The sequence below is a fragment of the Ascoidea rubescens genome (genome assembly GCF_001661345.1).
Source record: "Ascoidea rubescens DSM 1968 unplaced genomic scaffold ASCRUscaffold_1, whole genome shotgun sequence".
Classification (NCBI taxonomy): Eukaryota; Fungi; Ascomycota; class Saccharomycetes; order Ascoideales; family Ascoideaceae; genus Ascoidea; species Ascoidea rubescens.
Genome location: NW_017962913.1, coordinates 2,168,247 through 2,181,309, shown reverse-complemented (window position 1 = coordinate 2,181,309; position 13,063 = coordinate 2,168,247). Strand labels below are relative to the sequence as shown.

At 34.9% G+C, this 13,063-nt stretch overlaps 7 protein-coding genes across 7 annotated transcripts; 1 reads left to right on the top strand and 6 right to left on the bottom strand.

Annotated features, from left to right (window-relative positions):
• Nucleotides 1-143: 143 nt before the first annotated feature.
• Nucleotides 144-782, top strand: ASCRUDRAFT_29873 (glutathione S-transferase family protein; the record flags this gene model as incomplete). Its single annotated transcript, XM_020190147.1, has 1 exon — nt 144-782. One exon carries the CDS (start codon nt 144-146, stop codon nt 780-782), a length of 639 nt encoding a protein of 212 aa, XP_020050410.1.
• Nucleotides 783-2,228: 1,446 nt separating this feature from the next.
• On the bottom strand, nt 2,229-3,872 carry ASCRUDRAFT_28978 (uncharacterized protein; the record flags this gene model as incomplete). The annotated part of the gene is made up of 2 exons (XM_020190082.1): nt 2,229-3,233; nt 3,708-3,872. 2 exons carry the CDS (start codon nt 3,870-3,872, stop codon nt 2,229-2,231), a joined length of 1,170 nt encoding a protein of 389 aa, XP_020050409.1.
• A 400-nt stretch (nt 3,873-4,272) lies between these two features.
• On the bottom strand, nt 4,273-5,776 carry ASCRUDRAFT_73800 (Eisosome component PIL1/LSP1 family protein). The gene has a single exon (XM_020192442.1). It carries the CDS (start codon nt 5,674-5,676, stop codon nt 4,615-4,617), a length of 1,062 nt encoding a protein of 353 aa, XP_020050408.1. The 5' UTR covers nt 5,677-5,776; the 3' UTR covers nt 4,273-4,614.
• On the bottom strand, nt 5,699-7,428 carry HAT1 (histone acetyltransferase catalytic subunit HAT1). The gene has a single exon (XM_020192441.1). It carries the CDS (start codon nt 7,342-7,344, stop codon nt 6,109-6,111), a length of 1,236 nt encoding a protein of 411 aa, XP_020050407.1. The 5' UTR covers nt 7,345-7,428; the 3' UTR covers nt 5,699-6,108.
• Nucleotides 7,429-7,994: 566 nt separating this feature from the next.
• On the bottom strand, nt 7,995-9,053 carry ASCRUDRAFT_5975 (mitogen-activated protein kinase; the record flags this gene model as incomplete). The annotated part of the gene is made up of 1 exon (XM_020191242.1): nt 7,995-9,053. One exon carries the CDS (start codon nt 9,051-9,053, stop codon nt 7,995-7,997), a length of 1,059 nt encoding a protein of 352 aa, XP_020050406.1.
• A 357-nt stretch (nt 9,054-9,410) lies between these two features.
• ASCRUDRAFT_68122 (Flavocytochrome c) lies at nt 9,411-11,381 on the bottom strand (the record flags this gene model as incomplete). Its single annotated transcript, XM_020191484.1, has 1 exon — nt 9,411-11,381. The coding sequence occupies one exon, from the start codon at nt 11,379-11,381 to the stop codon at nt 9,411-9,413; it is 1,971 nt and encodes a 656-aa protein (XP_020050405.1).
• An 813-nt stretch (nt 11,382-12,194) lies between these two features.
• Nucleotides 12,195-12,737, bottom strand: ASCRUDRAFT_68121 (uncharacterized protein; the record flags this gene model as incomplete). The annotated part of the gene is made up of 1 exon (XM_020191483.1): nt 12,195-12,737. The coding sequence occupies one exon, from the start codon at nt 12,735-12,737 to the stop codon at nt 12,195-12,197; it is 543 nt and encodes a 180-aa protein (XP_020050404.1).
• Between the last annotated feature and the right edge of the window lie 326 nt (nt 12,738-13,063).

Sequence of the window (13,063 nt, the reverse complement as noted above, 5' to 3'; positions counted from 1 at the left end):
TCTTCGATAAAGTTGCTCTATATAAACATGTTTGAATATCCTGACGTTTCTTCAGTTCTTCATCTTTAGCCTTCTTCTCTCTAAGAACCACAATCCTTAATTACCATCTTATTTAACATTCACTTCCCCCAATTTCATAGAAAATGTCTGACTACCAATTGTTTCTTGCTTCAACCACCAATGGAAGAAAAATCACTGTTTTAGTCGAGCTTTTAAACATCCAATCGAAAGTTGAAATCATCACCATCGACCTTGCCAAAAAACAGCAAAAGGAAGACTGGTTCCTTAAGATCAATCCAAACGGTAAAATTCCTGCTTTAGCATCAAAGGACTCTTCAAACCCTTTCTATTTAAGTGAAAGTAACGCCATCTTGCAATTCTTAGTCTCAAAATATGATACTGAAAACAAATTCTCTTATCCAGTCAACTCCAACAACTACTTTAAAACTCTAGAACTCTCTTTATTCCAAGTCAGTGCTTTAGCTCCAGTTCAAGGGAAAATCTTTGGTGTTATCAGAAACCTATTACATTTATCTGAAAGCGATGTTAACGACTTGTACACTGAAATCAAAAGAGTCTACCAGGTTCTTGAAGATATTTTAAAATCAAACAATACTGGCTTCTTGGTTGGTGATAAATTAACCATTGCTGAAGTCTTCGTTCTCCCATGGATTGAAAAGGCTGCTTTTTCAAAGATTGATTTGACCCAATTTCCTTTATTAAATGATTTATTAAAGAGATCTCTACAAGTCCCTGAGATCGCAAAAGGTCTTGCCTATTAATTGGAATTTTAGTTCCTTACACTCATTTAATAAATAGATGCGTTATAAATTTTATACAAAGTCGTTCATTTAATATTCTTTATAAATAAAACTGAAATAAAATTGAAATAATTGAAATAAAATTGAAATAATTGAAATTCGCAAAAACTAATCATAAAAAACGCACAAATTCAACAATCATCAACGAATTGACATGAAAATATACTCGATAAATCACCATTTTTCTTTCTTATAACTTTATTAAACGTTTTAATGAGATGATCCACAAGATGAACAGCTTGAAGTACAGTGGCATTCAGAATCACCACAACATGAACAACCTTTACCCATTATGATTTGACTTGATTTGATTTGATTTGATTTAAATTAGCAACTAAAACTGTATAAATAAACTTGTAATTGTAAGAAACACACTTATAAAATGAATAAAAACAATAAAAAATTGTAAGAAATTATCCCATTTATATACTATTTATTTCTTAAAAGGTTTCATACAACAACTACTACAAAAAATGTTTAACGTTAATAGTTTGAGCTATTTAATCTCCAGCTTCAAAACCCATCAATAGTCTTAAAATGTATAAAATTTCTCAATGAACCAGAGTAATATTTCTTTTAAGTTCGAAATATAATATTGATCACAGATTAAAGAAGCTAAAAACAAACAACAATTAAATTAAGCTATTTATCCTTAAATTGATTGCATTTAAAGTAAAAGAGATTGGTTAAAGAAGTCCTTTTCTTCGGAGCTGTTTTGTCCGAAGAATTATTCACAAACAACTTCTTAGAAAGTCTTTACTATTCATTAACGTCGATGTATTATCTATTTGAAATTATAGTTCTAAAAGTTAGAGTTAAAAGACTTGTTTATGAAAACAAAAAAGAAAACAATTGCAGGAAAAAAATTAAAAATTAGAAAATGAAATATGAAGTATGAGAATAAGTCAAGTTAAAATTAATTCAAGATCAGATGAAATTAATTCAACTCTTTATCTGACATGATTTTATTAAAATATAAGAAGTTAATCTAATTTTTAAACTGAAACAGACCAAACATTCAGCTATCTGAACACAAATGAAAGATATTGAGTCAAACCAATAGATATAATGAGATATTAAAAAAATGCAGCAAAATAAATTGAAAAATATAACTAGCAAAGGCTGAAGATAATTGCAAGACTATTATCGCACTCAGTTAGATTTCACTGTCATAAATTTCCACTAAATTTAAAAAACAAAAAGTAAAAAGAACTTTCAAGTGTAAATTAAAAAAACCAAAAAAAACTAATAAAACAAAATTTAACCACAAATTAAACCAAGCCTTTAAAACCTCTCTTTCTGATAACTGAGCATTACTATAATTACAATATCTTACAATATAATATACTATCAAGTATATTCAATTGAAAAAAAAAAATCTTTTTTCTTTATAAGATGGAAATAAACTTACTGAATTAAACAAGACGATTTTCCAATAAGGGCCTCGCATTGTTCTTTAGCGATTTCGTTTTCAGTTTCTTTCTGTTTAGCTTTACTTTCCTTTGGAAAGTATAATTTCAAGAACTCCATTGTCTCTAAATCTAAATTTGAATGGTCAGCAATTAATACGTTGTTTTTTCTACAAATGGGACAAGCATCTTTTCTTAATTTTTGTAATTTGACCAAGCATCTAATACAAAAGATGTGACCACAGTCTAGTTTGACAGGTTTGAAGCTAATCGAGCAACAAATTGGGCATAGATAGTCGTCTAGTTGAGGAATGATTTTGATAAGTCTTTCTTGAATTTTGAAGAATAAATTGATTGAGAAGGATTGATTGATAAAGGGATCATTAACGTAAAAATTTGGGAATTTGAATTTAATTGATAGAAAAGTTCTTTTATCGAATTTTTTCAATATTTTAGTGATAGCGATTTTGTTTAAATACTGAAATTCAATAGCTTTAATTAATTCAAGGTTTAAGTTTAAAAACTGATTAAAAATTTGTTTTGATACTTTTTTATTATGAAATTGAGATAGTAGATCTTTTTTTTGAATTTCGTCAACAAATTTGTAAAAATTTATCTTTGATATAGAATAGTTTAGTTCATTTTTTGAAATAAAATTGAATTTGAAAAATAATTGGTAGCTATTATAAATTTCAAAGATTTGTCGCCAAATATATAAATCATTTCTCTTTCGATATGGAGATGACAAAGATGAGATTTGATCACTCAAGTAATTGATTTGTTTAATCATTAAATTTTCTTGGTTGTCTTTCATGGTATCTAAATTTAGGATTTGTTCACTGATGGAAAGAAAAAAAGTTTGGTCGTAAATAGTATGAACTATTATTTTTGAAGTTTTTGAGTTTTTTAGGTTGTTGAAAGAGATAAAGCTTGAATTTAAAGAGTTTGAAGAGTTTGAAGACAGGGATAGGGAGATAATTGAAGTAGATGAGTTTATTGATTTCTCTTCATTAGTGTCATTATTATCATCTGAACTGTTATCTAAATTCATATCGATGTTGATCCCTGAGCTACTGTTTAAATTATCAACGTTACTAATCAGATTATTGTTGATGGTAAAATTTTTGTTAATTTGATTAGAATCATTTATTTCGCTAATTTTATTGTTGTTAATTTGATTATCAAATTCTAATCGTTCAGGTTTCAGTAATAGCTGATTTAATTTCAGCTTAATATCATCTGGCAAATTAACGTAATTATTTATGATTAGAGATAATTTTGGTCTGACATATGAATCAATTTTTGATAATTTGTAATCAACTAATACGTTATTATCATTATTGGTGGTATTTTCATTTCTATTTTTATTCTCATTATTCTCATTATTCTCATTATTCTCATTATTCTTATTATTTTCATTATTCTTATTATTTTCATTATTTTCTTTTTCATTATTTTCATTTTCATTTTCATTTACTAAGTGGTTTTGAATTAAATCCTTTTCTAAGCCAAGTTCATTAAATTCTTCAACTAATTTTTTAATAGTTTTCTTTAGCTGCTTATATTGAATAGCATTTTTCTGCCATTGTAAGGGGATTTCATCTTCAGCCAAAGCTTTTTCAAAAGTTTTTCCAAACTTCATATTCGGATGAGAAATACAGGATGTTTGTGTTTGTGTTTGTGTTTATATGTATATGTATATGTATATGGTCGTCGTTATTTTTTTGCTGCTTGTTAAGAGCCAAGTGTATGAAAAGATGTATTTGATAAGGGTTAAAAGTGAATTATTGATTTGGATAATATAAGAGATATTTGTATTGCAAGGCTCAGAACAATAAGACAGATTTTATTCCAGCATATGTATCTTGAAATGTCTTGCTGTATCTTCATATAGCTTCATATAGCTTCATATTCGTTCAGAAGAGCACACCCAAAGTACTATCCACTATTCATCTACCAATTCTTCACCAACAATCACAGAATTCGTTAAAGATCAAAAAAAACTGGTATAAAATATCTGAGTCAAAAAATGACGTTTAACGCACGCGAGTACCCTCGGTATTGAACTTCCGAGGATTGTCCAAGTGCCGTGATTTTAGTTTGTTTTTAATGATTTTGGTGATTTTGGTGATTTTGCTTCCTGAGCAGTTTACAGAGAAAAGAGTTTGCAAAAGCCGATTAACAGTTAATTAAACCTAATGAGAGGCATAACCTAAATAACATGTAGAGAACAAAAACCCACGTCAAGTAAAGAGGAAACATCAAATAGAAGAGATAAAGATAAATAAGAGACAAACAAAAAAAGAAAAATAAACAAATAAACAAATAAACAAACAATAAAAGAAAACAGGAAAATAGATCAAGGCATTAACACATCAAATAAATCAAACAACTTCAACAGGTCTGTGTTGATTGGCAGTGCCATTTCCATTAGCATTGGTTGGAACATCGTGCTGTTCAGAATGTTCGTTGGGCCAATTGTTGTTAGCAGTGTTGCCTTGAGAAGAGTAATTGTTTCCTTGAGCAGAGTGTAGCAACTCTTGATCATTGGCATAAACATCACCATCGTCATCATCAATTCTTTGGCGATCTGAAGAGTAAACATCGCCAGTAGTGGTACGCATTGATAAAGTTGGTTTTATAGCAGCAGAATCCAAGGTCCAGTTGCCCAAGGCGTTTTCAGCATCAACAATTATTTGTTTTGAAGCTTCGTAGCCATCATAAGCAGGTCTGGTTTCACCTGGAGTAACAGGGGAGTCGTCTAATAGCTCCAACAATGCCTTACCATAACCAGCAATCAAGGCATATTTTTCAGCCAATTCTCTCATAGCGTCAAATTGATAGGAGAATGAAGCCTTTAACTTTTCACGAGTGATATTGGATAACTGAGCTTCAGCAACTAAGGATTCGGCTTCAGCGCGAACCAATTCTTGTTCCAAGACAGGAATCTTTGGGGAGTTTGGTTCTTTGTATTTCAATTTAGCAATTTCATCTGTGATTTTTTGTTTGCGCTCTCTTGATGGTTGAACAGAGGCTTCGATGTTACGGATGGATTTCAATGTTAATCTGTATTGATCATATTTATCGATGAACTGGTCTTCTAATTCACCAATTTCGTAGATTAAAACACCCAATTTGTCTGTAACATCACTGACATCGTCGTCGTTATCTTCACCCCAAAGAGACAATTGCTTACCAACTTCACGACGTTCTCTTGCGACCAACTCAATAGATCTCATAACATTCTTCTCCATTTTAACAAATTGAGACAACTTCTTAGCTAAATCAGGACCAAAATTCCCTGCAGCATTCTTTCTAAAGGTGTTTCCAAGAGACGATTTGCCAAACAAACTACCACTTTTAGTGGTTGAAGTAGGAGGAGGAGGAGACTGAAGCTGAGAGTTGGTGGGAGCTCTGGAGGATCTTAAGGAGTAAGTTCTGTGCATTATGTGTAGTTTCCAGGCAGTAGATAAAACAAAATATATTAGAGTATCTATATAGACTGTGTAGTGTATTTCCTTTCGCACCAAACAAGTTCATTTCAGCAAATTTAATTCTTTTTATAAGCTCAGTGACCACAATTGGAATCAAAACTGGGAGCAATCGTTGTTGATGGCTCCTCCCCCACACGAACGGGACGTTTCCCATACAAAAGCAGAGCAACGCACCGAGGTACCTCCTCCCACTACGTGCATTCCCCCATGGAAACGGCACACTCTGCTCACTGCCCCTGGGGTTGCTTGTTGAGGCCTCAGAGCCAGATTAAGCCTGAATTAACTGAATAACTCTGATTTAAAGCTGAATTGTTTCTCAAAAATGATGGAATTATGACTGAAGCAGCAAGTGTTCAAAGCAAAAATGGCTGCGCTGCATTGCTCTCAGCTCTCGTCTATCGATCGCTTGTTGTTCTCCAACTCCAATCCCTCCAAAAGCCTCTCGTAGTCCTTCTTCACCCTCTCATATGCAATCTCCAACAAGTTCTTCCTTTCGCTGGGATCTTCAAGACTATCAAGAGCATCTTTGTTCTTCTCGTAGAGCCTTCTTTTCACAAAGAGCCTGAGCTCTCGCTCACTGAGATGGAGCCTCTGCTTCCAGTAGACCAAGCCCATTTCGATGCATCTAAGGAACTGTCGTTTCTCCATTTTGTTTTCCCTCTGCTTGTCAGCTAGCCAGTTGCTGGAATTGATCTTTGCAAAATTCAAGTTCTTGCTGCTGATCAAATTGATCTTGGTGGACGACAATCTGATCAAGTCGCATTTGTCTCTCAAGTCATCGAACCTCTCACTGGGGTCCTCTATGGTTATTTCCTGGATAAACTCGTCTTTAAACCAATAATCAAATAGCGAATTATACAACTTAAATCCATGTCTTTGATTTTGATATGGTGGTAAGATCAAAAACTGAGAAATCTTGATTCGTTTATAAAACTTATTCTCCAACAACTGACTTTCACTTAGGTTATCATACTCTTTAAAACCAGGATACTTCCAATATGAATAAGCTGTACAAAATCCAACCAACTTATTCAACTGACTACTTTGTCTTTCAAACAAAAAATAGTAGTCCCAATTGTCGTCATTTTCATCAATATACGATCCTGCCTCAATGAACAATAACACAAAGATTTGTATTCTCTTGTGAAACTCTAGCAGTCTCAAATTCTTCAATTTCCCCTTAAATAGTTCATATTGCTTCCCATTGTTTTCATATTCGTGGATTTTAACCAATTCTTTGAGTAAATTGTCTATGAAATTATCTTTACTAGCAAGTTCATTCTCCTTTAGGGATTGGTGGATCCATTTATTTTCATCTTGGACTATGACTGAGCTGGGTAAAAACTCTTTTAGTTTTAAAACCGGATCTTCGATCTGTTTATTATTCAATTTCTCATCAAATTTCACCTCTAAAAATGGCAAGTAGTTTATTGAATCGAATTTTAATTCAATTTTTAAATTTTTGTACCCAAAGATTTGCTCAGCATCTCCAAATATGGGATAAGTGAAAATTGGATTGAATTTAAAACAACCATTGGTATCATCAATTGAGACTATTAGTGATTTTGTCGATGAACACGTCCATAATTCTGGAGAAAACGTTCCCACAAGATCACTCATCCTTTGAAAATTTATATAATAATGACAGTGGTAATAAAGTGATAAAGTGATAAAAGTGATAAAAGTGATCTTGATTTGAGCTATTAATCATTAATTATCAGTCAGTAGATATTTTGATAACCAATCAACCAATTATTATTATGTATTTTGATCAACGACTGCATTTGCAAAACAAACGCGTTTGACTGAAAAATTTGTTACCCGAAAAGAACTTCCAGGTCTGAATTCAAAACTGGTCAATGGATAAAGAGATTAGCACAATCCTATTGCATAGATAATAATGAATAATATAGCTAATCTACTTTTTTTTCATTCGTATTGTTTACTGTAGATCAATTGGTTAAAACGTAGAAATAAAATGTCAAAACTTAAAAACTATATCTTATATAAAGAATGTAAATGAATGATTAATTTGAATTAATGTGGGAAAAAAAACATGAAGATACAAATGAAAAAGTAATAGAGATAACAAAGAGATAATAAAGAGATAATAAAGAGATAATAAAGAGATAATAAAGAGATAATAAAGAGATAATAAAGAGATAATAAAGAGATAATAAAGAGATAATAAAGAGATAATAAGGATAATAGATAATAAAGAGAAAAACAAAATCTTATTAAACTGGTTGTTCCATCAAATTTAAATGTCATTAATTGTAAGGTAAAGGCTCCATAATTTCGTTATATAATAACTGTTTTAAATCTGCCAATGTTAGCTTATCTTTATTCTTGTCAAAGTCAAAAAAGTTCTCCGGAATTGGATTAGCAATCGGTTCATCAATTGGATCGTGGTATAATTTAACATAGGGATGAGTTAGTGCTTCATCGACTGTGATTCTCTTTAAGGGGTTGAAAGTCAATAGTCTCTCTAGCAAATCAATCGCCAATGGATTCGTATTGGGAAACTGTTGTTGAAATGGGATTCTTGATTTGAATGGCAAAGAGTTTATATACTCTCTAGCTCTTCTTGAATTAATCTGGGCAATGTCTTCTCTTGATGGGGTACCTAGGATCTCAATGATTAAGAACAATTGATTATGATAATCTCTACCAGGAAACAATGGTTTGCTTCTAATCATCTCTGCTAATATACAACCAACAGACCAGACATCAATAGCTGTAGTGTACTCTTGGAATGTCAACATAATCTCTGGAGCTCGATACCATCTTGTGGCAACATATTCAGTCATAAATCCATAGTTGTCCTCAGAAGAAGCAATTGATCTAGCTAGCCCAAAATCACATAGTTTCAAGTCGCAGTTGGCGTTTAAGAGCAAGTTGGAGGGCTTGAGGTCTCTATGAAGAACATTAGCACTGTGTAGGGACTTCAAGGCCCTTAATGTTTGGTAGATAAAGTACTGGCAATGGTCGTCACTTAGCTTTTGGGTCTTAATTACTCGATTCAAATCAGTTTCCATTAACTCCTGGATAAGGTAGACTTCGTTGAATTCGTTGTAGCTCTTTGGTCTTTGTAGGTCCAATATGCTTATGATGTTTTCATGGTTGAAGTGTTTTAGTAGCTTTAGTTCTCTGAGTGTTCTTAGACAGAACATGGGTCTCTCAAAGGGCAAGATCTTCTTGATGGCCACTTTTTGGTTAGATGGTAAATGGATAGCTGAGCAGACTACTCCATAGGCGCCCTCGCCAACGATTTCAAGAATTTGGTATTCGTCAGAGACATTAAACGAGATTCTTCTTGGTTCTGCCATTGTGGGAGTGTCAAAGGAGTCTTTTAACAGAACAAAGACGACGTTAAAGAGATAGGAAGAAGAAATGGAGGAGGGAGAGAGAGAACAGCTTCTTGATCAACTGAAAAATGTCAATGTTTTGTGGTCTGAACTTAAAAATCTCAAACATGTGCAATGAAATTTGAGCCTAAACCACAATAGAGCCTGTTCTATATATATATATATATATTCTGTCTCTCGAGACACTTCAGAGTTACTGAGTGGTAGGTATTTGTGAGCTTATAGGATATAAAATACATTAAGACAGAAGGGAGTGAGAGGGAAAAAAAAATATATATTTGAAATTATTAAAGAAAAAAAAGAAAAATATTTATAAAATCAAGCTTTTAAAGTCAATTTCTGGCCTTTGACTCTCCCAATAACAGTACTAGCAGCGTATTTGGAAATAACATTGTCATCGTGCAACATTTCAAATGCTTCACTGGCATCTTTACCACCAAAGTTGACCAACGATTGCTTGCCACCTGGGTGGTCATCGTAAAAGTTGGAGACATCTAACACAGCACCTTTGACAGCAATCCAACAGTCATCTTCTTTAGTGTGTTTAGCAATTTCATTCATGGAGTATTCTTTTTTGGGAACGGAAAAGGCTTTGGGTTTTTTTAAAGTCTTTTTTGATTTCTTGGTCTTTTTTGGTGAAGCTGTTTTTTTATCAGTAGGTTTTTTAGATTTTTTTGGAGCTGGAGATGTGTTTTCAGTAGCATTATCATCTTCAAAACTAACGATTATGTCATGTTGATCAGGGTCTAGATGCAATCTAATTTTATTTAATCTTGAGATAGCAACTTGTTTAGTGTCGAGAGAGTTGTTGGACAAGTTCTGTAATAGGTACTGAGTGGCTGAATTGGCAGCAACTCTACCAAAACAAACACAGGCTAATAAAGAAGAGCCACCCAATCTGTTATAGCCGTGAATATTACCAGCCAATTCACCAGCGGCATATAGACCTAGGATTGGTTCAACTTTATCCTTTGAGGAAGGATTGATGTTGTTTGAGGTAAGGACTCTTGCACCAGGATCGATTTTGACACCACCCATGGTGAAGTGGACAACTCTGCAAATTATGGAGACATGGAATTCGTCATCCAAGTTAAAGGGAGTGGATGGGAAGAATTTTTTGCCAAAGGGATCGATTGTTTTTTGGGGGGTTTTGGAAGCGTAGTCGCTGAATTTGTTGTATTCGTTGAATTGGTTAAGCAAAGTTTCCTTTGAGCAGCCGATTTCATTTAGCAACTGTTGGCCAGATATTTTTTTCATCAAGCCTCTGCTTTCATAATGGGAGACGTGGAATGGCAAGTTTTTGGCAGCTTTTGAGTTCAAAACTAATCTAATGGGGGCCTTGACTTTAGTCATTTCGTTGGAAACATAGTCTCTTGTACCCAATTCGTCGCAGAATCTTTTTCCAGTTGCATCTAGCATGATGGCGCCCTCACCTCTAAGAGCTTCACCGGCTAAGAATTTGAATTTTGAGTTTATGTCCTTTGGGTTAACGAGACCAGTTGGGTGAATTTGGACTTTTTCGAGATCAATGCCTATACCGCCAGACTTGATGACCAATTTTTGACCATCTCCAGTAGCATGGTTACCATTTGTTGTTGGCAAGTCCATTATATCGGGTCTGTATTTGTTTAAAAGGGAGTTGTCGACGTCGTCGAAATCTGCAGCGTAACCGCCGGTAGCAAGAATGACTGGGCCAAATATTTGATAGTTCTTGCCATCTTTTTCGAAGATGAGACCCTTGATGAAGTTTTGGCTGTCGTTTTTGATTAGTTTGACAACTTTAGATTTCTTTGAGATGAGGACTCTTTCAGGGTTAGACTCGAAAATGTGTTCGATTTTTTCCATAAGAGCATAGGTAATAGCCATACCAGGAAACCTAGCATCTTTGCCTCTATGGGTTCTTGGTTGAGAGTGGCCACCTAGTCTTGAGACCAAGGATAGGTCTAGGTTGAAGTAGTCTTGTAGCCATTCAACAGCTGAGGCACTTTCGTAGGTTAATACTTTGGCCAATTTTTCGTCAGCTTGGCCCTTTGCAGACTTTAGAGTGTCATTGAGAAAGCTGTCAACGGAATCGTTGATGTTTAGTTTGACTTGGGTTCTTGTGAGAGAACCATTAATACCAGAGGTAGCTTTGGTTGAATTACCACCGAAGAAGGCTTGTTTATCTAGTAGGACAACATTAGAACCATTGATGAGACACTGATGAGCAGCACTGAGACCAGCTAGCCCACCACCAACGACTATGATTGGGTTTTTGGGAACGTTTTCTAATTCCAAGTAGTCAGTCATTATGGACAACAGAATTGAGAGAGAGAGAGAGTATGACTAAAAGAAATAAAAGCAAAAGTATAGGTGGAATAAAAGTATAATTTCAGCTACAAGTGAAGAGCAGAGCAGAGCAAAGAAGAGGAAAGGGAAACGAATAGGAAAGAGATTTATAGTATAATTCCAACGAGACTGAATGGAAAGAGCACTGCGAAGATTATTTGGTATTATATAACAAAAACCGGCGGGAGAAGGAAGAATCAAATGGTTACACAATTCAGCCCAGAGAAGTAGGCTCTTAGAGAAATGCTGTCAAAGAGGCCTGAGAGGATAAGCGAATTGGCTGGTAACTGGGTATCAAACAGTCTCTTCAACATTGCAAATTCAGCAGGAGTGTTGCTTTTACAGCGCTGTGGATGAGGGTTATCAGCGTTTCTTTGTGTAGGAGCCTAATCTTTAAGGGAGCGTTGGGGGAGCTTCGGTCGGGAGACGTCAAGCAGTGACCGCACAGGCATACGTGCGCTGGGATGACCACCCGCTGGTGCGCTCGTAGCATGCACACAGAGAGAACCACTGGTTGGGACGCTGCGGAAGCCCAGGTCAGCAGGTATCTCTCGTCTCTGATTGGCGCGCCGGACTGGCTGCTGGCGCGCCCAGGGTGGTGGATCTGGGCCGGCAGGAGGACGCTGATTGGGTGTTTTGCGTGGGCGACGCGCGAGCGACGCGTGACGAGATGGCTCTGCAATGGAGTGTTCGAGCAGTAGTGTATGGTGGTACAGGGTGGTATGTCGATACAAGATCCGTTGAGAGTCTCCAGAGGGGATTATAGTGGTACAATTAATGTATATTATCACGGTTAAGATTAAGACTGAAGAAATGATTGTAGTTGACAGAAGAATAATTCACTAGCAACACCACAAAGAACACAACCACCAACTCAATGAGCACTATTACCACCGACACCTGGATCAACCTTGCGTACTTTTTCAGTAGCTTCCTATGCGACCTGTAGCGCTTGAATACAACAAGCTCATCGAGTTTACTGCGACTGCTCGAGCTGTTGGAAACACTGCAATGGCCATCACGATCACAGTCGAAATTGTAAATTGAACCACAATCCAAGTTGTACCCGTTGCGTTCGCTGCTACCATTTTCAGCATCGAATTCCATCTCAACAAAATACATCAAATAAACACAAAAACCTATAACCACTATCAATGCAATTGGTATAAAGGCCCCGACTATTAGCATCGTTCTTAGCAATTTATACTTTTCATTCATTTGAAAGCATTTCAAACAGTTGCACTCAATTTCCTCACTTTCTAGCAAATCTATTTGGTTACTTTCTTCCAATTTATAACTCTTGCCTAGCTTAATCATCACAATTTTAATCCAACTGCCATTCAAAATTTTTCGATTCCAGTTCTCATAAAATTTAGTCCAAACTTCTTGTATTTATAATGTAGCTTTTCAACTAATTTATATCAATCTTTTAATTTGTTTATTCCAATCTTTGTTTAAACTCGTTTTAAATCCACTAATGTACCTCACAGTTTCTGATTTTAATTCTGTTCTTTGAAATTTCCTCATTCGGCCTTCTCAATGGCCTCTTCATCTTATCTTATTTGATCTATCCCTCACATTCTGCAAATGGCCCACTCACTCGAACAGACCTGCAGTACTTTATCACATACACTAGCTCACTC